Here is a 21,907-nt window from a genome sequence, read left to right as displayed (position 1 = left end):
ATTCTTGATTCGTCCTTCTTTTTCCTCTCATTCTTTCTTCATCCATCTTTTTCCCTCCTTCTATTTTTAACTTTTGTAATCGTTTTTTATTCTGTGTGTCTTTGTAAGCTGCTTAAAGTCCTTGTGGAATAAGGTGTAGCATAAATTAATAACTAAGTCAAAGATGCAGACCTTTATTTGTTCAGACTGTTATGTTATCTATACATCCATGCATGGCGCCCAATGTTGATCCTTACTCCTGTTGTTTCCGCTCAAATATATTGGTGTTTGATAAGCTGGAACTTCTATAACACAGAATATGGCATGTAAGCTCATATTTGAAATGAGAGTCCAATATAGTTATAAACATATGGCTCACACTGTGAAATGTTCTTTTTTTCCTTTCCCTGGGAGTTTTGAAGAAATGTACGAGAACATATGTCCAGTCCTAGGAATCCCTGCCAGATTTTTTTTTCTCTAAATTGTGGTTTGAGATTTCAAATCATTAACTGGATACATCTGTCTGAGTATGTTTTCCTTTTCAAAAAAAGAAAATTTGAAAATAGCTACCCAAAAGACATAGTTCAGTATTCTTAATTTTCCATAACGTATTTAGTATCTTCAACCTTTAAAATTAAGCTGACATTCTCTGAGCTGTGTACAGTCATTTTGTTGGTGGCCATGTATTCCCTGGGTATTGGGTGAAAATAAGGAATTTATTTTCCTGTATGTTGTTTAAGCATATATTTGTGTGTAATTCTTAGTAAACCTGTAGGTTTAAGGAAACAGCCTTCAAGTTAGAGTCAAAGGATCCATTTTTAAATCCTGCTGCTGTCACTAACTGTGTGACTTTGAGCAAATCATATAACCTAACAGAGCCTCAGTTTCTTTATGTATGAAATGAATAATAATAATAGTAATGCTTGCCCTTCCTATTTCACAGGGTTACTGTGAAACTCACATGAGATAACATGTATTAAAGTGCTTTGAAAACTGTAAGAGCTATTAGAACTGCATTGCCTCAGTCTGGGATAAAAGGAGATCACAATAACTAATAGCAAAATCACCATTTATTTGGCCCAAACACTATCTACTCTGCTAGAATTTTAGCTCCCTCAAATTCACAACTAGTTCTGGGAGTCAGCCGGGGATGTTCAACATATGCTTGGGAATGGATCCTGTTGGATTCTTCATGAATGCTCTTGTTCCTTCTCTGTGGCTCACTGCTGTGGTCTCTCCTCTGCTGCTCTTGTAGCCAGTGCTCAGTGACTCCATGGTCATAGCCCCTGATGCCTCTAATGTCCTCACCAAAAGGAAATACAGTCATCCCCGTGCAGCCACTCTTAACACCTGTCAACTGTGAAGTTCTCACCTACATCTTCTTTCATAGTATCTCAACATGGGGAACATAACTTTCTCATTTGTTTGTGTTCATTAGGGCACAAGTGAGGAGGAGCATCGGGGATGGCTGAGACTGAAGTGTTCTCTAAAACTGTATTCGAATGTTTCTGTACCAGAGTTTGTACACATTATTTAAGGTTATAGTAGAGACTGCAAGCTGAATGGTCCAATGATGATGTGACCTTTAGGAAGCCTCTGGCTTCCTTTGTGAATTCTAACCATACTGTTACTGTGTTTAAAGATCATTGGCAGCCGAGCTCTGGGTGGGGAACTGAAATAAGAAAGGTGTTGTCATAATAACGCCTGGACAGCTGCATCCCACAGACTGTGGGAGTGCCAGGAAACTGGCTACCTCAGAGCAGAGTAGAGAAAATGGAAATAAATGCAAATATAAGCTTTTCAGTGAGCTGTGGGTCAGAGAATGCCACAAGTGGTCTGGCAGATCATGGTGCAGCTCTTTGTTTCATGAGCTACATGCAGCAGTGGTTTTTATGACCTCTTTTTGTAGCTTTCCAGCCCCAGGATTCAGCCATGGTAAGGTGGAAAGTTTCTGGTACTAGCTCTGTTCTGCTAACAATGGTCCACTTTCCTCAAAACCCATTGATTATTTAGACATGAAATAAATCTATGCATCTCAACTCTTTGCCTCAGAAAATGAAATCCGTCCCAGGAAAAGTTCAGATGCAGTAACCTGCTTGGAACTAGGAATGCTTGTCTTAAAACCCTGCACACATGGCAAACACTGTTTTATTTAGATTGAGCTGACTGGGGGAGTGGACCTGATAGGGATATGGGCATGATGAGCTAAAGCCACCAACTGGCACTACCTTCAAGAACGGGTCCTACCTTCCAACTATGGCACCATACAGTACACTCCAAAGCAAGGATTGTAGTTAACAGCTATACTTTCTTAATTACCTAGTTTCATCCTGAAAGGTAGACCATCCGTTAATTCCATGTGCATTGATTTTGACTTTCAACTTTAAATAGAGCAGAAAGTAAACATTTTTTTATTCCCCTCTTCATTAATATTTAATTCATTAATGAGGAAAATGGGTAGCGTTTTGTGATATAGTACTCCTGTGACAAAGGAGTAGTCCCAGGAAAATTTTTGGAATCAAATCAACAAGTATGTATTGAGTTTTGACATAATACATGAAAATGCTGTTTTAGCTAAGAGCACAACTTCTGATGATTAGTTTTACTGACATTTTAATCTTGCAGATGATAAGGTAGAATGATGGGGTAGAATTATAGGCTTAATTTTGACCTTCATGGGGATTGATTGATAATAACATTGGAAAAAGGTAACTAGGTTATCTTAGAGTCTCTATTAGCCAAGGAAAAGAAGAGAAGGTCTTCAAGGAGTCGAGGCATCATTTGACAAAATGATTAAATGAAAAGCTATAACCTCAGTTGTATTGTGTCTAGTTAAAATAAAGAATATATAGTATTATCAAGAAAGGAATAGTCTACATGGGGGTTAGAATAAGAGAACCTAAGAAAAGATGTGATTATTGTACCACTAGCTATCCATCAGAGAGGGAGTTGGAGTCAGTCATTATAAATTTAGTCTGTTTAGCACACCCTACTGTGGAGGAGGAAGCAGGGAGCTTCAAAACTGTAAGGCATCAGCCATTAAAACAGATTCTGTGTTTGTCAAGCAACCTTCTCATTGTAACCAGAGTTTGCAGGCAGAGTTTCCAGTGATGATTAGGTTGCATGAAAATTTGTTTTATTTTCTCTGATTTCAAACAATATTTTATATATCAGCTTTTTGTTTGGTAAACATATGTAATTCTCTTAAGTTTAATCCATTTTGCATATTTATAAGAAGTTTTAGGACCTACCAAGTAGTACCATCTCTGTCTCTAGCTTACATTCCTGTAACTTCAACAATGACCATAGAGGAAGATCTCCAATAATCTCTTAATTTAAAGAGAAGATAGATAGATTGATTGATTGATTAAAACTTAGTGAAAAGCTCTCAGTTTAACTCTCAGTTCATTAATACATAATAAACTAAAGTTTACAAAAATATCAAGTGTAGCATGTTAGACATGGATTATTTGCCCATAAACAAATCTGTTCAACTAGTTTAACCTTAAAACAGACAAAAAAATGTGGAGCAGGGTGGTGCGAGCTACTAGTTGAAAGGATATATGAGTATCTCATAGAACCCAAGGCCAGGAAGTACACGATTGCTGTGGGAGACTCGGAAGTACAAATATGAACTCTCATCTCTACTTCTTTCTCTCTGCTTCTCCGTGAAAATAGCTGCCCAGTCCTTGCCTGACAATGCAAGAGCCTAGTAGAAACCAACAAGAGTTTCAGAAGCTCAGAGTTTGCAGAGAAGGACTCTGACTTGCACTTCTCAAACAGGTGTGCACTCTGAGTCCATTTTGATGGTCTAGGGATGACATCACATGGTTGCTTTTTCTTGGGAGCTACTGTTTAAGGAGATTCTTAGAGAAGGGGACTTCAGTAGGGCCAAGTGATGGAGCAGCTTTCAGAAAAACAGGAGACGTTCTAGATATGTATTCCAAGTGTTGTCTGCAACGATTAAAAAATTGCTTTAAAATTTTGTTCAGAGTAAAATAATGAAAAAGCAAAGAGTAGGCAGATTATTAGTGCATGTTATACGATTTTAACCTATAAGAAAAAAGAAAGATGTGCAATACTTTTTTGTTTCCTTCTTAGTTATCTGCAGGAGTGATTTCCATGTTGAAAGTATTATAACTGACATCTTAAGAGTGCACTAGATTTGTTAAAGCCTTTAAAACCTCTTACAGCATGAGTATCAATATAGGAACTTGCCAGATGAGTTTGAGAGGAAGTACTGTCAGTAATCCGCAGGTACTTGAGAGAAGAGGAGAAATTTTAGGAAATTGGAGGTGGGAAAATAGTACCTTATGTTTTTCAAAGGGGAGAGAGAAAATTTGTTCCTGGAAACTTGTCACTGATACACAGTACTTAAAGGAGATCATTTGAACATATTTAAAAAGTAGCCATCACTAGGTACCGGCATGGGGCTATGAAAAAGAGTTAGACCAAAGTTATAGCTATACCTAAAAGAAGATATGTGTTTACCTTAGCAGACCAGAAGACTGTGTGATAGATACCTCATGCAGCGTGAGTTAGCAAGATATTTGAGTAGAGTCTTCAGATCCCCATGGAGAAGAGAAATAAATATAGCCTGAATGACAGTGCAATTAGGTGAAATTGATGAGTGATATCAACCTCTCAGGGAAAACACATAGCTTTAAAACAATATTTGACCTCATAATTCTCCATATAAACAGTAGATAAAGTGGAATCATATTAGTCCAATTTTCAAGATAGAAAACTGGGAGGGATGGTTAGGCACAACAAATGACAAAATCCAAAGAGGGCAGAACCTGCTGGAACATACACCTAAACCAACAATATGAAATGCAATAAATGTAAACATGGTATTTTGTACTAAGTTCAACTGCTAAAATACAAAATGGGAAACATTGGACTTAATAGTAATTCGGGGAGAAAAATTCTAGGGAATTGTGAGATAGCAATATGATATAGTTGCAAAAATACAGTGCCAATATAGTTTTAGATTATACTTGTAAAGTATCCTAAGAGTTGTAGCATTGATCTCGTATGTTGTACAGTTCACATCTGAATTATTATAGCAATCTTTTTTGGGAAAGACGTTGACAAAATGGGGCATTTCCAGAGAGGGATAATGAGGAATTTTAATCTATAAATTTCTTTCGAAGCTTAGATTTTTTATTTTTCTATGTGTAATGCACTGTATGGAATAAAATCTACCATACTGTGTTCCCAAGGAGTGTACTTTGTGTCATTCCAACCAGTGTCCATAGAAACTGAACACTTGGGTAAAATTCACTCCCCTCAGTCTATTGATTTTGAGCAGTTGGGTTTAACAGTAACCTAATAGGCCATTCTTGCATTGCTATAAAGGAATAATAGAGACTGGGTAATTTATAAAGAAAAGAGGTTTAATTGGCTCATGGTTCCGCAGGCTGTACAAGCATGGCACTGGCATATGCTTGGCTTTGGGGGAGGCCTCAGGAAGCTTACAATCATGGCAGAAGGCAAAGGGGGAGCAGGTCTCACATGGTGAGACTGAGAGCAAGAGAGAGTGGAGGGTGAGCTACACATTTTTAAACAACCAGATTTCACCAGAAGTCACTCACTGTTGTGAGGAGAGCACCAAGTGGATGGTGCTGAACATGAGAAGGCCGCCCCCACGATCCAATCACCGCCTAACAGGCCCCACCTCCAACACTGCAGACTACATTTTAATATGAGATTCTGGGGAGCAAACATCCAACCTATATCAAGTGATAAACTCTCCTTCCACTGAAAATGTATATTGATTTCTGAATGCTAAATTAAACTTTGTATTCTACATTAGTAACATATTCAAGTGTCAGCACTGTTTATTATAAATTGTGAGCATTTTTCCACTTTTATGATGAAAATGAGCAAAAGAGGTTTTAGATGAAAGCAGGAGAGGTCCTCAATTTATTTTAAAATAAAAATGGAGGCTGGGCGTGGTGGTAAACACCTGTAATCCCAGCACTTTGGGAGGCTGAGGCGGATGGATCACCTGAGGTCAGGAGTTTGAGACCAGCCTGGCCAACATGGTGAAACCTCGTCTCTACTAAAAATACAATAAAGTTAGCCAGGCGTGGTGGCGCGTGCCTCTAGTCCCAGCTACTTGGGAGGCTGAGGCACAAGAATCACTTGAACCCAGGTGGCAGAGGTTGTAGTGAGGCAGGCTCGTGCCACTGCACTCCAGCTGGGTGACAAAGCGAGACTTCGTCTCAATAAAAAGGAAAAAAAAAAAAAAAAGTATAGTTAAAAAATCAGTGTTTCTCAAACTGAGGATTTGTTTCCTATGCCTAAAGAATCTTCTTGGTTATACTTACTTCAGAATTAAGGGAAGAGAATCAAAAATGACTCTTTTTCTTGAGACTCCTAGTGAATGGTCTAAAAGTAAGAAACAACCTTTAAAAGGAGCAAGAGATGAGTAACTTCCACACACCAAATACACAAAAGCATGCACACACACACATTATTGTAGATTAATGATAACGTATATTGAGTGCAGGGACTCGCAGCCTCAAAATGTTACGTTTTCCATAGTCTGCTGAATTAGATATTGTCTGTTGATGAAATCTAAATATAACAAGGCTTTATATTAAACTACAGATGTTGAAAACATAGCTGATACAGAGAAAATGCAAGTGAGTTTTTCATAGACATTTCATTTTTATTTTTAAAATCCATTTTTTAAGTTATTGGAAAATCACTATGGAAGTTCGTTATTCTCATATTTTCTATGATGTCAAGCACCTGACCCACATAGCTACCCTGGAAATATTTTGTAAAATTACTCTAAGAATAACTCTAATCATTGCAAGCCTGTAATCTGAATGTGAGTGTATGTGATCAGAGCAGTTCTACAATGTAGGTGAACCAGTACTGTCCTTGATGTTAGAGGATTTTAAAGCTCTCTTGGGAAATGAGCTACCCAAGAGGAGAAATTAGTCAAAAATATATATCAAGGCCCATCCATTTAAATGTTGACCTTCCTTCTTATTAGAACTATTACAAATTCTACACCAGTAAACTGAGAGGATGATGCAGAATAGGGGGTTTTACCTCAATACAATGGCATTTCTTTCTTACTAAATCTTAGTATCAAGGCTTTGTGTATTATAAATACTACTTCTGTGTGCTCTACCCAGTGGCTTCATCTCACAATGACAAACCAGAAAAGAGCTAAACTTTAAGATGTTGCCTTCAGGCTGACGGTGGCAAATGAAAGCTTGTAATTTAAGGTAGCTCAATTTGTGTTGGGCTGAAGCTTTCATTTGGGATAAGTGTCCAATCCAGTTGGCCCAAAATTCAGACTCCCTCTCTGGGCTGTTTCTGTGCTCCAGAGGGTCTCTTTTCCTCTCTTCCTTTTCTCTGTAGCACCCAGGTGACAGAAGGATTGTGCACCCTTGAGGAACATGTTGTAGGTGGTTCTGGCCTGCTAACCTCTGTCTCTGCTGCCTCCTCCTGGTTCTGGGTAAGGTGTTCCTGTCTTCCCAGGTACACTGGCACCCTTTCATCTGCTGCTGAAGGAACCCCTGCTGCAGTAACTTCTGTTCAGTTCTCTTGCTGCCTTTGGGACCAGTAGTCCTTTCCACGCCAGCCCCACTCTGGGGACTCATCTGCATTTTGGCTCTCACTGGTACTGTGGATCCTCTGAAGCCCGCTTCTCTACAAGACCCTGTCCTGTCTTAAGCCTTCCCTCCCACAGAGTTGCCACATGTCATCCTATTCCTTGTTACTGTGACCCCTGGCAGACCACTGGCTCTCAACTCTTCGCTACCATCCATGTTCCCCACTGGAAGCGTGTGGAAACTTCTGGGCTCCCTGGCTCCACCCTACAGCCAAGGGAGACTGCACAGCAGATGTGGAAAGGGAAATTGTCTCTAGTTGTCCTGCATAAGTACACTTCAGCATGGTATCTCTTTTACATGGCAACCACCTTTTATTGGATAATCTCCAAAGCTGGGAAATGGAGGCTGCGCACAAAACCGTTCCTTCATCTGCTTTTGTTACCTTCTATCCCCTTGTTCCCTCCAAGTTTTCCACCTCTCCCTAGTAGAAGAGCGTCTACCTCCCTTTTCTGTGGAAGAGGAACATGTCCTCCTCCACAGAATATGGAGCCATGTAGACTTAACTTGTCCTGTTGCAGTTTTGCCATTGCACCTTAAAGTAGCAGTTTCTCATTGTCTGAACAAGTACCCACGGTTCTTTATCCTGCATCCGAAAAAATTAAGGAGCATGGACACAAGCGTGGGGGTGGAGTGAAAGTTTAATAAGCGAAAGAAAACACTTCGCAGCGGAGAGGGGAGTTCGAGTGGATTGCTGAGTTACAGCTGACTCCAAAAGCTTTTATAAGAAACTCTTCTCATCTCTGTAGCTGTTTGAGTAACTTCTCATATCAGTAAAGCTGTCTGTGCAACTCCCCTTATCTTATGCAGCTGTGGGTATGTCTCTAGGCAAGCACGAAGCGCCACTTCTCTTTTTTGTATAACTGGGTTTGTTTTAGGTAAGCCCCCATCCTCCCTGTGCGAGTTTCCGTGGAGCCCACCACGTATATGCCTGAAAAGGAGAGGAAACTTTTTCCTGGGAGCTTGCTAATTATACAAAGAACAAAGGACTTCTGTGCTGGATGCTGTCAGCTTCTCTGTGTGCACGTGCAGCCTGAGTTTTCGTCCCAGGTTGTTTTGTTTTTGCCCATTGCTGTGACTTTTCAGGCAGGCCACTTCTACACTCTTAAGTTTGCCCCAACTGATTTTTCTTTTCCCTCACCCTCATTCCCCACTTCAGAAGTGGGAACTCTAACTGCTGTTAGGGAGGTTGGGCATTGATCTTTCTGGCTCGCTCTTGTTGGAGAGGGGCATTGTGTGAGGAACAGCAGCTAGGATTCCTCCTGAGGCTGGTTTAAGGGTCCTCAGAAAAAAGGTGCGTTTATGTGTGGTTCCATTTGCATTACCATTTGGAGTTTGATAGCCTCTCGATGAAAAAAACCAATTTTGGTTATTAGAGAACATGTATTAAAATGAGACAAGGAAGGAGGTAAGGACGGCTTAAAAATCGTGAGGCTGCTGACATGCCCTGATAACTGGTGGCTATAGTTACATCTGTTAAGATTTGGGTATATGGGGCTTGGCTTTGGTTAGCTTGCTTGCTTTTACCTTCCCAAAAAGGAAACCTCCAGGTTATGGGGGCACTTTATTTACTTTTATTACTTGGCAGACTTTGTAGGATAATTGCCCAGAACTAGAATATTGTTCCAGATTTTGACATTACCCATCCCTTTCTGTCTCCTCTGAGCTGCAGCCAGAGGTCGCTGGTTGGTTTACAGGAATAAGCAGGGTTAGTCTAAAATGTAGGCAAGAACTTAAAAATAACTAATGAGACTAGAAATTAATGACAACTGTATGATAAGTTTGAAACATAATTTCCCTCTCTCCAGTCCTCCTTTTTGTTAAAAACAAATCATGATAGGACTGAGTTGTTTGCAAAATAGACTTTAGTTTTAAACTTGGTCTGATTATTGACATAAGTGCAGCAAGAATCCTTATTTTTACATAGGCCTTTTAGATTGGCTTTGATGGAACTTTGTTGCACAAGGAATCTTAGATAGGACTTTCTAAAGCTGATCCAGGCGTGGTGGCTCATGCCTCTGATCCCAGCACTTTAGGAGCCCAAGACAGGCAGATCACCTGAGGTCAGGAGTTCAAGACCAGTCAGACCAACATGGCAAAACCCCGTGTCTATGGAAAATACAAGAATTAGCTGGGCGTGGTGGCAGGCACCCATAATCCCAGCTACTTGGGAGGCTGAGGCAGGAGAATCCCTTGAGCCTGGAGGTGGAGGTTGTGAGCCACGATCATGCCACTGCACCACTTGGCCTGGGCAACAGAGCGAAACTCTGTCTCGAAAAAAAAAAAGTGACATCCTTTACTCATCACAGGTTAGGAACCCTGTACAGGGGCTGTGTAGACAAGGTATGAGACCAGTTTCCCAGGGGGCTTTTATTGGCTCTGCAAGTCAAGCTTGACTCTTTAAAGGGAAACACACTCTTCCAGTCAAAGCCTTAGTAAAACAACCAGTTTTTCCAATTGTGTACTGTTGCAAAATAAAGTGGATTCTTACTGCACTGATGCAAACGACTATATTGTTATAAGTCAAGAATAACCAGTTTCTGAATTCTAGAGAAACCAGGCAGAGAGAAACAAGCATGTTCCAAATTTTGTTCACAGGAGTATACCTTACTTAGTTGTTAAAAGTTGTAGCTAACTTGAAAGAAAGTTTTCTTGACTCTGAAAAACAAAACAAGAATTAGCAGTGTTCAAAGCAAAAATCAAAAAGTTTCTTTTACTTTTCTATTAGTTTAGTCCATTCCATTAACTCTTGTTCTGCTTAATATTTGTAAACATTTCAGCTTTTCTTGAGTCATATACATTTTTTCTATTATCAGAAACCTACATTCGAGAGTACCTATTAAAGTTCCACAGTGATTATAAACCATTTTTTGAAGAAGATTAAAATAAGACAACAATTGTCTGTAAATGACAGAATGTCTAGGGTGGTTACAGTCAAGAACATGATTGACAAAGTTGGTTATTTCCGTGGCATACAATAACCCAACATAACAACCTTAATTGTGATTGATAGCTCATATTCAGACATTAGAGCCTTAGCTATCCCATACAATTTTGGACATATTTTAATATTATGTCCAAAACATAACATAACCTGAAGAGTATTAGACATCATTTTGGCAATCCCATGTACCTAACATGTTAAATGATCCTGTTTACCTCTCTTCTGCATGCTCCAGGAGCCCTCTGTAGGGCCCAAAAGCAAGGGGTCAGGAAAGACAACCTTGAGACTGAAGTTTAATTTTGGGAAACCTGTGAAATATGTTAGAGGTTTAAAACACTGGATATTATGAAACAAAATTTTACCATAAGTCATTTGTTTTGCCAAAACAATGACTCAAAACTTTGAAAAAACCAAAACTTTTCATTAGCCCTTACTACTACATGAATAGAAAGCCAAATTTCACCCTTGCATTAGTCTACTATTAATGTTAACCCCAATTTTTAATGAAACTATATATATTTATAGACAATCCTATTCAATCTTAACCAGTTTGATCATGAGGTGAGATTTTTACATATTTTTTTATGGTTATTTTATAACCCTTTACAAGTTTTACTAAAGAGTAGGTCAGCATCGCCCAGCGCGGTGGCCCAAGCCTGTAATCCCAGCACTTTGGGAGGGTGAGACGGGCAGATCACAAGGTCAGGAGATCAAGACCATCCTGGCTAACACGGTGAAACCACATCTCTACTAAAAATAGAAAAAAATTAGCCGGGTGTGGTAGTGGGCACCTGTAGTCCCAGCTACTCCGGAGGCTGAGGCAGGAGAATGGCATGAACCCAGGAGGCGGAGCTTGCAGTGAGCCAAGATCATGCCACTGCACTCCAGCCTGGGAGACAGAGTGAGACTCCGTCTCAAAAAAAAAAAAAAAAAAGAGTAGGTCAGCATCATAAGACAACCTTGTTGTGCTTTTATTTCAAAGTTTAATTTACAGAAAAAAAAAATACCCTTTTGAATTTAGTCATATGTTCACACACACAGTTTCCTTTGCAAGATTAATGTTTACAGTCTTTTCACAATTTGCTTAAACCTTCTGCTTTATTTTATCTAATTTAAGACAATCCTAGGCAAAATGGACATTTCCATGCCTTCTTATAATCTTTTAACTAAAAACACATTTTGCTGTTTTTACAAACCTTGCATGCAAATCCGTGTTCAGTAGTCTCAGTTACATGTCATAATGGTAACTCTTAGCAATTTTTAACTTTAATGTAAAGCCTGGTAAGTTGTTTTAATTATGTGCTAGGTGCAGATAAAGTCTGATTCCTTTTAGCATAGTTAGCATGGTCACTTCCATGTGTTCCCAGGCCATACTAATTGGGAAGCAGGCAAGTGGACAGTTTTTAAAAGGCCAAAGAAGCAGTTTGCAACCTTAAAACATTTAGCAAACCTAGCATCTGACCTGCATAATAAATTAGACCACATTTTTACACCTTGAAGACATTTGTATTTTACCAGTAATTCCTAAGTCTGTTTTTATTTTAAATATTAAAGTCACGTGAACTGAAATGTACCACAGCTTTTACTTTTACTGCAAAATATTTTATTTAAGTGCTAATTTTTCTTAGGCCAATTAATTAGAGCTCTTTTTATAGACTTCACATATATATCACATATATGACTGCACAGACAGTCACAAGAAGATCCAGCAGCTCAGGATGGAGCCCTTTTAAGAACAGGGCTAGGAATATAGTTTTCAGGGCCTAATAAGCATAGCCAGAAGACAAAGACAGATTTTGAAAGGGACTTATCCACCTCTAATTCCAGGGGTTCCATGAGGAGAACAGAGATTTCTCCAAAATGGGATTTGTGGCACCTTATCTGTTTTCCCAAGGAATCCCAGGCCACCAGAAGTCATTCTAGGGTCTTTCATGCATGCACCAAGAATGACAAGACACAGTGGAAAAAAGTAATTCAGTCAACTGGAAAAAAAAAAAAAAAAAAAAAAAAAAACTTTTTCCAGAAAAACATATCTATGAAGAGAAAAACATAAAGGCCTTTTACATATACCCATAGCTCAGATATCCACTTTGAAGTAAGCTGAGCATTCTTTAAGAAAATCTTTTTCATTAATTAAAACTTTACAGAGAATGTAAACAGTGATCCTCATCATTCCTTTTACTGGTTTGCACCACTATCTTTTCCCAATCATGTTCAGGTTCTCCAGTTCCCTTTGGGAGAAAGTGGCTCAGCTCAAGCAAGGGCAGGTTTTCCTCTGGACCACAGATCCCTCCAGTGCCAAAGCTTGATATTTGAGGAGGTGATTGTCTGTTAGCCAGGGACTTTCCTTAGAGGACAGCACTCCTGCTATATTGTATGGGGTGTAAACAGTTGTTTCCCATGGTTAACCCAGTGGCCTCTGGCACCAACAAAGCCACCATTGTAACTGCTTAGAGGCAGGCTGACCAGCCTTTAGCCACCAAGTTAAGTTCCTCACTTAGGTAACCCACTGGCTGTTGAGCTGGACCTCGAGCTTCAGCCAGAATTCCCAGGGCCATTTCCTTCTTTTCTGATACATAGAGACTGAATGCTTTTCCTTTGGGAAGACTGGGGGTTGATGCTTTAAGTAAGGCTTGTGTTAGCTGGTTAAAGGCTTTTTGAACCTTAGGTTCCCAGGTTAGTGAGAGAGTTTTAACTGCTTGAGTTTCTTTATGAGGTGGTATAAAGGGCGAGCTATTTCACAGTAATCAGGTACACACAGTCTGCAAAATCCACTAATGCCTAAGAATCCCCTCAACTGGTAAAGGAAGTGGGTATCCTTTCCTCGCCTGATGCTCTGGTCCCTTCTGATAAGACTAGACCTAGGTACTTTACTGAAGTCTGACAGAGCCGAGCTTTAGATTTTGAGACCCTATATCCCTTTTCAGCTAAGAAATTGAGGAGAGCCTCAGTGCCTCCCTGAGACTTCCTTGGTTGGGGGACAGAGGAGAGTGTTATTTATGTACTGCAGAGTTTCAACTCGAGGGTGAGAAAAATTAGAAAGATCTTTGGACACGGCCTGTTTCAGCGACTTCTTTCTCATATTAAGGGCTCTCTGAGTAATAAACTTGTTCTTTAATGAATAAAAAGGTTTAAGGATTTTTATTTAGCTTTTGATCTATTGTGGAAAGCTTGGAGGAGTTAATAGGTTTAGCTCTAATGCCCTGCAAGTTCTCCAATATACACATTTGAAAGATTTTCCTTCCCCATTTTCTGATGCTATCATCATGGTCTCATTTAGAGTCCTCCAAGGGCACTGCTATTTTCCCCTCTGGCTTCTCCATCCCTGGAACATCCAGGAGACTTTAAATACTTGGATTAAATCTTGGAAGGCCTCTGTACAAGAGTGAAGTTGGGGCTTGCCCAGAGTGAACTTTAGGGTCTGAGGGCTAAAGGAGATCCAGGCTGCACTCAAGGGTAGTGCAGGCTTGAAGATGGGGTGTTACCCATGTAGAAGAGACAAGAGAAGAGGCATCCCTCAGTCTCCTTCTCTTCAGAGTGACCCATGATGGAGGGAAAGGCTGGAGGGGCATTCCCCTTCACCCGCTTCCTCCTGTCCTCTGGGTCCCAGTGACTGTCATAGGTACCACCGCATAGTTGCAAGTATGACCTTCACTTATGGTCCTGGAGAAGCTAGTTGGCATAACTAGTCATGCTCATCTGCTTGTGGCCCTGGCCCTTCACCCTTGCTGGTTTCCTAGACCTACTTCGCCGGTAAGGTTCCCAGTGTACCCTAAGGGTCCAGGAGAGATTGTATTTGGGCAAGACACTTTAATGGAATGGAGGAAGTCTTTTAATATTATCTCTGGCTTCCCTTGCTATGGCCCTAGTGAAACACTGAAATCCCAGAGAATGGGACCAATTGACTTCCAAACATAAAATCCCCTTTTTGTTTAAATGTCAATGTAGTTGGATGTAGAAAAGGTGCCTCAAAAAGGAACATAGGAATTGAATGGCTGTCCTCTTGATTGTTAAAGATGGAGCTTTAATATTTACAGATGGGGCATGGAGCCTGGTCCCTAATAGAGGGACATAGGAGGGAGGGGAATCTGGGAACTAGAAGTTTTCGACAAACAGCAGAATCCGGGAACTAGAGGTTTTCGACAAACAGCCAACAAGACTCCCCATGGAGAAAAAAATCCCATCCCACTAGGTGGCACTGTAGGATCTGAGATGTTATGTAAAAACTGACTCTTATCTTTCCAGGCAGAAGTTAGAAAGAAAGGTTTGGGAGTTAATAGGCTGTCCCCATAGTATGCCTCCCAGCAGAAGAAAATTAACTTGGCTTCTTAGGAACTGTTTAAATTCATTGGACAGTGCTGAGCTTTTACATGGAGGGAAGAAACAACCCAAAAGGAGAAGGAAACAATCCAAATGGAGAGGGAAGAGGATTTTTACTTGGGGTGAAATATCCCCTTATATAGTGCCATCAGTGTCTATCACTGAGGACAAAAAGCCCTTACTAGGTGAAAATTTAGACTGATCTTGAATTCCTCGTCTCCAGGAAATCACAAACACAACAACTCTTTGTCTTGGTAACTCCAAGTTACCAAGTTACTCTTGTAACTCCAAGAGTTGTTGTGTTTGTCAGTTGGTGTCTTAGTAATCAGGAATGTAACTCACCAACTGACTCTACCCAGCAAGATTATATCCCTAGGCTGCAAAAACATCTGTAACATTGCATACAAAGAAGGAATAAGAGGCATGATAGCCATGAAAAGAAAGAAGGAAAAATGCAGTAGGAAAAGACTGGAAGTCCTTGTGCCCATGCCCTGATAGCTGTCAGGGACTGGAGATAATACTGAGAGGTAGCCCCAGCGAAAAACCTTCATTTGCCCTAGAACGTCCTTCCAATCTCATGCAATGTCTGGGCCCTTCGTGAAAGGAAACTGGTTTGGAATAGAGAAGAAGCCTCAGAAATGAAAGTAAAAGGTTAAAGGTCTGCTCTTCCTCACTCTTCTGATGGTCCCTTCTTCCTGCACCTAAATATGTTGTAGTTTTGCCATGCACCTTAATGTAGCAGTTTCTTGTTCTCTAAACTAGTACCTGGGTTCTTTGTCCTGCATCCAAGAAAATTGAGCATGGACACAAGGGTGGGGGTGGAGCAAAAGTTTAATAAGCGAAAGAAGAAATGCTCCACAGCAGAGAGGGGAGTCCGAGTAGTTTGCCGAGTTACAGCTAAATCCAAAAGCTTTTATAAGAAACTCTTCTCATTTCTGTAGCAGTTTGAGCAACTTCTCTTATCAGTAAAGCTGTCTGTGCAACTCCCCTTATCTTATGCAGCTGTGGGTATGCCTCTAGGCAAGCACAAAGCGCTGCTTCTCTTGTTTGTTTAACTGTGGGTTTGTTTTAGGTAAGCCCCCATCCTCCTTGTGCCAGTTTCCATGGAGCCCACCATGTATATGCCTGAAAAGGGGAGGAATCTTTTTCCTGAGAGCTCACTGATTAACAAAGGGCTTCTGTACTAGACCATGTCTGCTTATCTGTGTGCAGGTGTAGCCTGAGTTTTTTTCCCAGTTTGTTTTAATTGTACCTGTTGCTGTGACTTTTCAGGCAGACTGTTTCTGCAGTCTGAGTTTGCCCTAACTGATTATTCCTTTCCTTCTCCCTCAGCTCTAGAGGGTGTCTCAAAGTAGAAAGATTATGGGGTGGAGAGTAGACATTACTGAGAACAAAATATAAGAGACATTTCAAAAATATTATCCCCAAAGCAATTCAGGAAAGAATTATGGAGCAGTTGTTATTTGTTATATGCTGGAAATATGGTAGTGAGCAAAATAGCTGAGGCTCCTGTCCTTAATGAGCTTACAGTCTTGAAAATTTTGTAGGAAAGATTTCTATGCAAGGGCATAGAGGTATATACAAAAGGATGATTATTGAAACATTATTATGAAATCAGCAGAAATGCCCATCAATAAGGAAATAATTCAGTAGACTGGAACAGCCATACTATGGAACAGCTGTACTATGGAATATTCAATAATGTATTGAAACATTATTATAATGTTTTCATTCTTATTAAAAGAATTATGTAAGTCTTATACATGCTCACATGGGAGAAAAGTCTATACATACTCATCTGAACATGTGTTCTGTATACATACCAGACATGTCTACATGAGTAGACAAAAATCTTAAAAAATATATTAAGCCAATTATTAACAATGATTTCGTCTAGGAGATGAGATTTGACATCTACTAGGGGACGTCTCTCTTCCTCAGAAAAAGGAAGTGGAAGCTCTTTTAGGGAGAGGTGGAAAATCTGGAGGGAACAACAAAACCTGCTGAAGAGAGGCAGGGAGGGAACTTTCACCTTCATGTCATAAACTTGCATGTTGTTTGAATTTTGTACAACAAACTATGCATTACTTTGTAATTCTTAAGACAAATAATATAAGAAAAAGACATACCAATAGAGTTACTCTGGCACACAACCTGGTTTACGTTTTTTGAATTATTATTTCTAAACTACACATTGGTGAAAGGAGATGGAAAAATATACAACACAAACACAAAATTATGCTCTATTCCAGCTGTGTTGTCCCCTGTCCTCTGTAAGAACGCAAGGCCTGGAGATGTTCCCCAAATTGAGGTCCCTAGGACAGCAAAGGGGTCCCTCACCACCTTCTGCACCTTCACCCCACCCTTTTCCTCCCTCTTCAGCCCCTTTATGTTTCTAACTCTGTCCTGTCTCCCATTCAAAGTTTCTATCTTGCCCTTTTCCCCAAGTTGCTATCTTCTGCCTTAGAAGCAAGTCCCAAATTTCCTTTCATGTTTTACATATTTTCACCAATTCTGGTATCTGTTGTAAATCAAAATTGCTGTCTTTCTCACCCCGTTCTGCTGTTTTAAGCCCAGTAGTTAGACTCAGAGGAAGAAAAACGTTGCCTGAGTCCCTATCTGGGTTATAGTTTGTTTGGGGGTTTATTATCCCTACCCATCTAAAATTAGGCATACCTTGCTCTGCCTGCTTTAGTTTCTCTCCAGAAACATTACATCTTCCTACAAGATCTGTTTTCCCTACTACTGTGTTTTTGAACTTATTCTTAAAGAGTGTTTGGTCCCTCCCAACTTTGGGTTACACTGCAAAGTACTCTTTCAGGATCAAAATGAGTCTTTTTACCAGACCCCATTTGGGGTTTCTTTTATTTAGGAAGAGTCTTCTGGAAACTGTACCCCTGCTACAGTTGTTTCAAATAGTTGTGTAGAACAACTAAGCCCTTCAGCTAATCTAAAAGCTCTAAATAATATTAGCACTTTGTTCATTCCACAGTAAATTTCTGAATGCTTGCTATATGCCTCAGGTCAACCTGTTTAATTTTTTTCTGAATATTTTAGTCAAACATAGTAATATAATGTGTTTAGCTTTCAAATACAGTAATATAATGGTTTATTTATAGCAAGTGAAATAAATCTCTTGTGCCAAAAGCTCATTTCAAAAAGGAAAATAAACTAAGATCCAGGTCATGGGGGAAAAAAAAAAAAAGCCAACCACCTGATAGCTGAAATACTCTCTTAAGCATCCTCAGCATAAATTCACAAATTAGTTCTTTTTATTACAGAATAAGTGCTGGTTATGCAGTAGCTTTATCTAGGAGTAACTTTATCTCATAATAGCTTCTTTCTTTTATCTTGTGTTTCCGTTAAATATTGAAGGCTATATTTCATTCACTTACCGTAGTTAAGTCGATAATATGTAGTCCAACCAGAAAATATAGTCAGCTTGGAGCCAAGCATTGTAGATTACCTGTAAATAAATATGATGAAATTTTCTCTTTACAGATGCAAGTATTGGCATTATGATGAAAACTTGCTCACTTCAAGCGTTGTCATTGTCTTCCATAATGAAGGATGGTCAACCCTCATGAGAACAGTCCACAGTGTAATTAAAAGGACTCCAAGGAAATATTTAGCAGAAATTGTGTTAATTGATGATTTCAGTAATAAAGGTAATGGCTGTAAAACTCACATTTTGTCCATAAAATAAGTTAAGCATGAATAATTGCAAAAATATGATTTTGAAATAATTAGCTTTAAAAAATTAATTGCATCTATTGATAGCATCTATTATCAACAAGCTGACACTGTGCCGAGCATTGCTGTGAGTTATTTTGTTTAATACTAACAGTAATCCTTGCAGTAGATATTATGTCCGTTTTACATGCTCAGAGATGTACAAGTAGTACACAAAACTTTGGTTGTACACAAAAATTTAGTAAAAGTATACCACTGGTTGTAATGTTAGAAGTGAAGATAAACATAGGTAGCATGAAAATATCATTCAGAATGGCTTTATAAAAAAGCTTCCTCCAAAATGTAATTGAGAATTCTTGCAGTCTGGATAAACCTTTGCTGGTTTTGCAAGGCCATGATTACAGTCGTGAAACTGTACACATATGTTAGCATGAATACATAGAAATATGACCTATTTTTCCCTTCGTGTCTGTGCAGCTGATCCTTTTATTAACTAGTCATTTTTAAGTATACTAGAGAATGTATAGCTTTAAAATTTGTAGTCGTATCAAATGCATTTAGAGGCTTTAAGATACATTAAAACTTTTTTCAGTTCTCATGTTAATGTCAAATCTAAAAGCTTTTAGGCACAACGTTTTGTGTATGTCCATTATGTTGCAAATTTCTATGACAGTAATGTTTTCATTAAAATACTATTTCTATCTTAAGACAAATGATATTGTTGATACAATAATAATTTACATGTACAAAAATCTAAATCTATAAAATAACTTTTCAAAATCCCCCAATTTTACTAATTTTAAGAACCTCTGTATTATTAATACCAGTAAAAGTTTATCATATCCTAAAAAAAAAAATGAAAATACACCAAAAGGTATTTAGCATCCTAAAATAACTGCTTTGCCAAAGAAAAGAACACAATTTCAGACCTCAGAGTATTGTGTATTTTTTTACTCTTGTCTTTTTTTTTTATCTTTACTTCTTTTACAAATCTCTAATGAAGACAATCGTGTAGGGTCCCTTGAGTTTAGAGTAGGCAGAGAAGTTTGGGCTACCCTTGAACAAAAGTACAGCTTTAATTAGTTTTTTCTATTTCAAAACAACCTTAAAATCAACCTTAAAATCTCAGTCCTATCCTTAGTAAAATTACATACTGTTTGGTTAATCAAACTTGAGTGATAATTTGGTATGTACTTTCCCTAATATATTCAGAAAGTAAAACTTTTAAGATAACGATTTTTCTTTTGAAGACAAAATGCATATAAAAGGAGCTAACTCATAATAACACTTGGGTTTCTGGGCATTATAGTATTCTCTATAAAGGTTTGGAGCTTTTAACAATAGAGCAAATTACTCCACACACGTGTGCATCAGCTAACTGTGGCTGAGTTGGTCCAAAATAAAAGCAAACCCACACTCTCAGTGGCTTGCACAGTGAAGGGTTAGCTTTTGCTCAAATTACACGGTCCCTGCGGGTCAGCGCTAGCTCTGCTCCCCATCCTCAGTGCAGGACCCAGGCGTGCAGAACAGCCTCAGTTCGGACACTGCCTGCAGAGGGGCAGTGGGAAAGAAGACACACACAAGCGGCCTCTTCACGCTTCTATGTGCGTGACTGATGTCATTTCCACCCACCTCTCATTGGCCACGGCAAGTCACACATGTCCCAGCCTGCAGTCAGAACCAAGAATCTAAACTCGAAGCATAGGCCATCAATTCATTTCTGCCCATAAAAACTGAAGATGTGTTTAAGTTGCATATGCAAAAAATCCTCCTAATGGAATTCAAAAAGGCTTTAAAAAAATAATTTAGGACTGCACTGAACTTTAAAAAGAAGATGATAAAGACTTTTTTGTTTTAAAGTTAACTTGAAGGGAAAATTACTCAGGTTTTCTGAGGGGAAAAACATGATTAAGCACGAGAATCTTATTTATAATACTTATTAAAACTGGGTACCAAAATAGAAAGTTCTTTTTCTCAATTCCAGATACCCACATGTGAGTATCTTACTAAAAATATATGCCCTAAAATGAGTAAAATATTAAGTATACAGTCTGATTTGCCCATTTAACCACTAACTCGTCTCTAAATACAGCAGTTTTCCTGTGATTGCATATACATGGGCCAAATTTTTAAGCAATTTTAAAACAATTTGTGTGTCCTCAAGAAGCATCTTTTAACTGATCTGCAGCTCATTCTGACTGTGGTGAGCTAATTTCATGCACTCATAGTGGTACGAACAAAAGAAGTTCTCTTATAATGGGAAGCCAAAGATAGAAACTTTGCCAGATGTGTCTAGTTTTTATAACACAAAACTTCCTCTACTAAATTACAAACACATATTATACATATATGTATGTATAATTAGAATTATCTTTATAATGTATAATTATACATTTGATGCTTAAGATAAAGAGAAAATGAGATTTTTTGATTATTTGCCAACTTGGTGGGAACCATATTCATCATATGAAGGTTGCAGCTTTCAACACTGATTTTGGTTGGGGAAAGATGGCCCAGAAACAAATGTTAAACAACCTATACCCTGTGTGGATTCCAGTGAAATTGTACAGTATTATTAGTAGGCAGTGCATCTTCAGAAACCTTAACCATTGCTTCTGCCAACAGCCAACAAAATGTTGTTCCTGAAAGCGTTCAGATTTGACATTAACATGTGAACAGGAACAAAAATTTTAATATCTCTTAAAACCTTAACTGTCAATTGGAATAATCACTGTTTAGAGGGACGCTGGATAATTCTCAGACTAACCAGTTCTCTGTAGGCATATTAAACTCAAAATTAACTTAAATAATATACTTCACCTTCCTTCTTAATAGATAAAACATTCAATCTGGTCCATGTAAAATTAGTGTCTACCCAATGCACCTGTTTCTTATTCTTGTTTCCTGAGAAAAATAATAATTAATTGGTTTCTATTTATTAGTCTAATTTATAATATCAATTGATTTTTCTTAATAGAGCACTTAAAAGAAAAACTGGATGAATATATTAAGCTGTGGAATGGCCTAGTGAAGGTATTTCGAAATGAAAGAAGGGAAGGTTTAATTCAAGCACGAAGTATTGGTGCTCAGAAGGCTAAACTTGGACAGGTAGGAAGCATTTGATATCTACAATGTCAACATTTTGGGTTTGGTGACTAAATCATATACATTTTTAATCATTCTTCAGTTTTTTTAAATTGAAATGAGAATGCTGGCTTAAACAGATAACTTGTGTGTCAGAATTGACTATAATGCTAATTTTTATTAGCATCTAATTTTAAATTGTGTGTAATATATGATGTAACATATACGAGGAGTATTCTTTCACCTGCCT

The 21,907-nt window shown here is 38.7% G+C and overlaps 1 protein-coding gene across 3 annotated transcripts in view; it reads left to right on the top strand.

Moving 5' to 3' along the window:
• Positions 1-21,907, top strand: part of GALNT7 (polypeptide N-acetylgalactosaminyltransferase 7) — a 153,456-nt gene that overhangs the window by 103,334 nt on the left and 28,215 nt on the right. For all 3 annotated transcript variants that reach the window (XM_050792466.1, XM_050792467.1, XM_050792468.1), the window contains exons 3-4: positions 18,382-18,548; positions 21,551-21,681. In XM_050792466.1, the coding sequence (XP_050648423.1) occupies positions 18,382-18,548; positions 21,551-21,681 (298 nt within the window). The remainder of the gene's footprint in view (positions 1-18,381; positions 18,549-21,550; positions 21,682-21,907) is intronic.

Source organism: Macaca thibetana, chromosome 5 (genome assembly GCF_024542745.1).
Source record: "Macaca thibetana thibetana isolate TM-01 chromosome 5, ASM2454274v1, whole genome shotgun sequence".
Taxonomy (NCBI): domain Eukaryota; kingdom Metazoa; phylum Chordata; class Mammalia; order Primates; family Cercopithecidae; genus Macaca; species Macaca thibetana.
The sequence above is the reverse complement of the archived record's forward strand: the minus strand, read 5'-3'. Positions and strand labels throughout refer to the sequence as shown.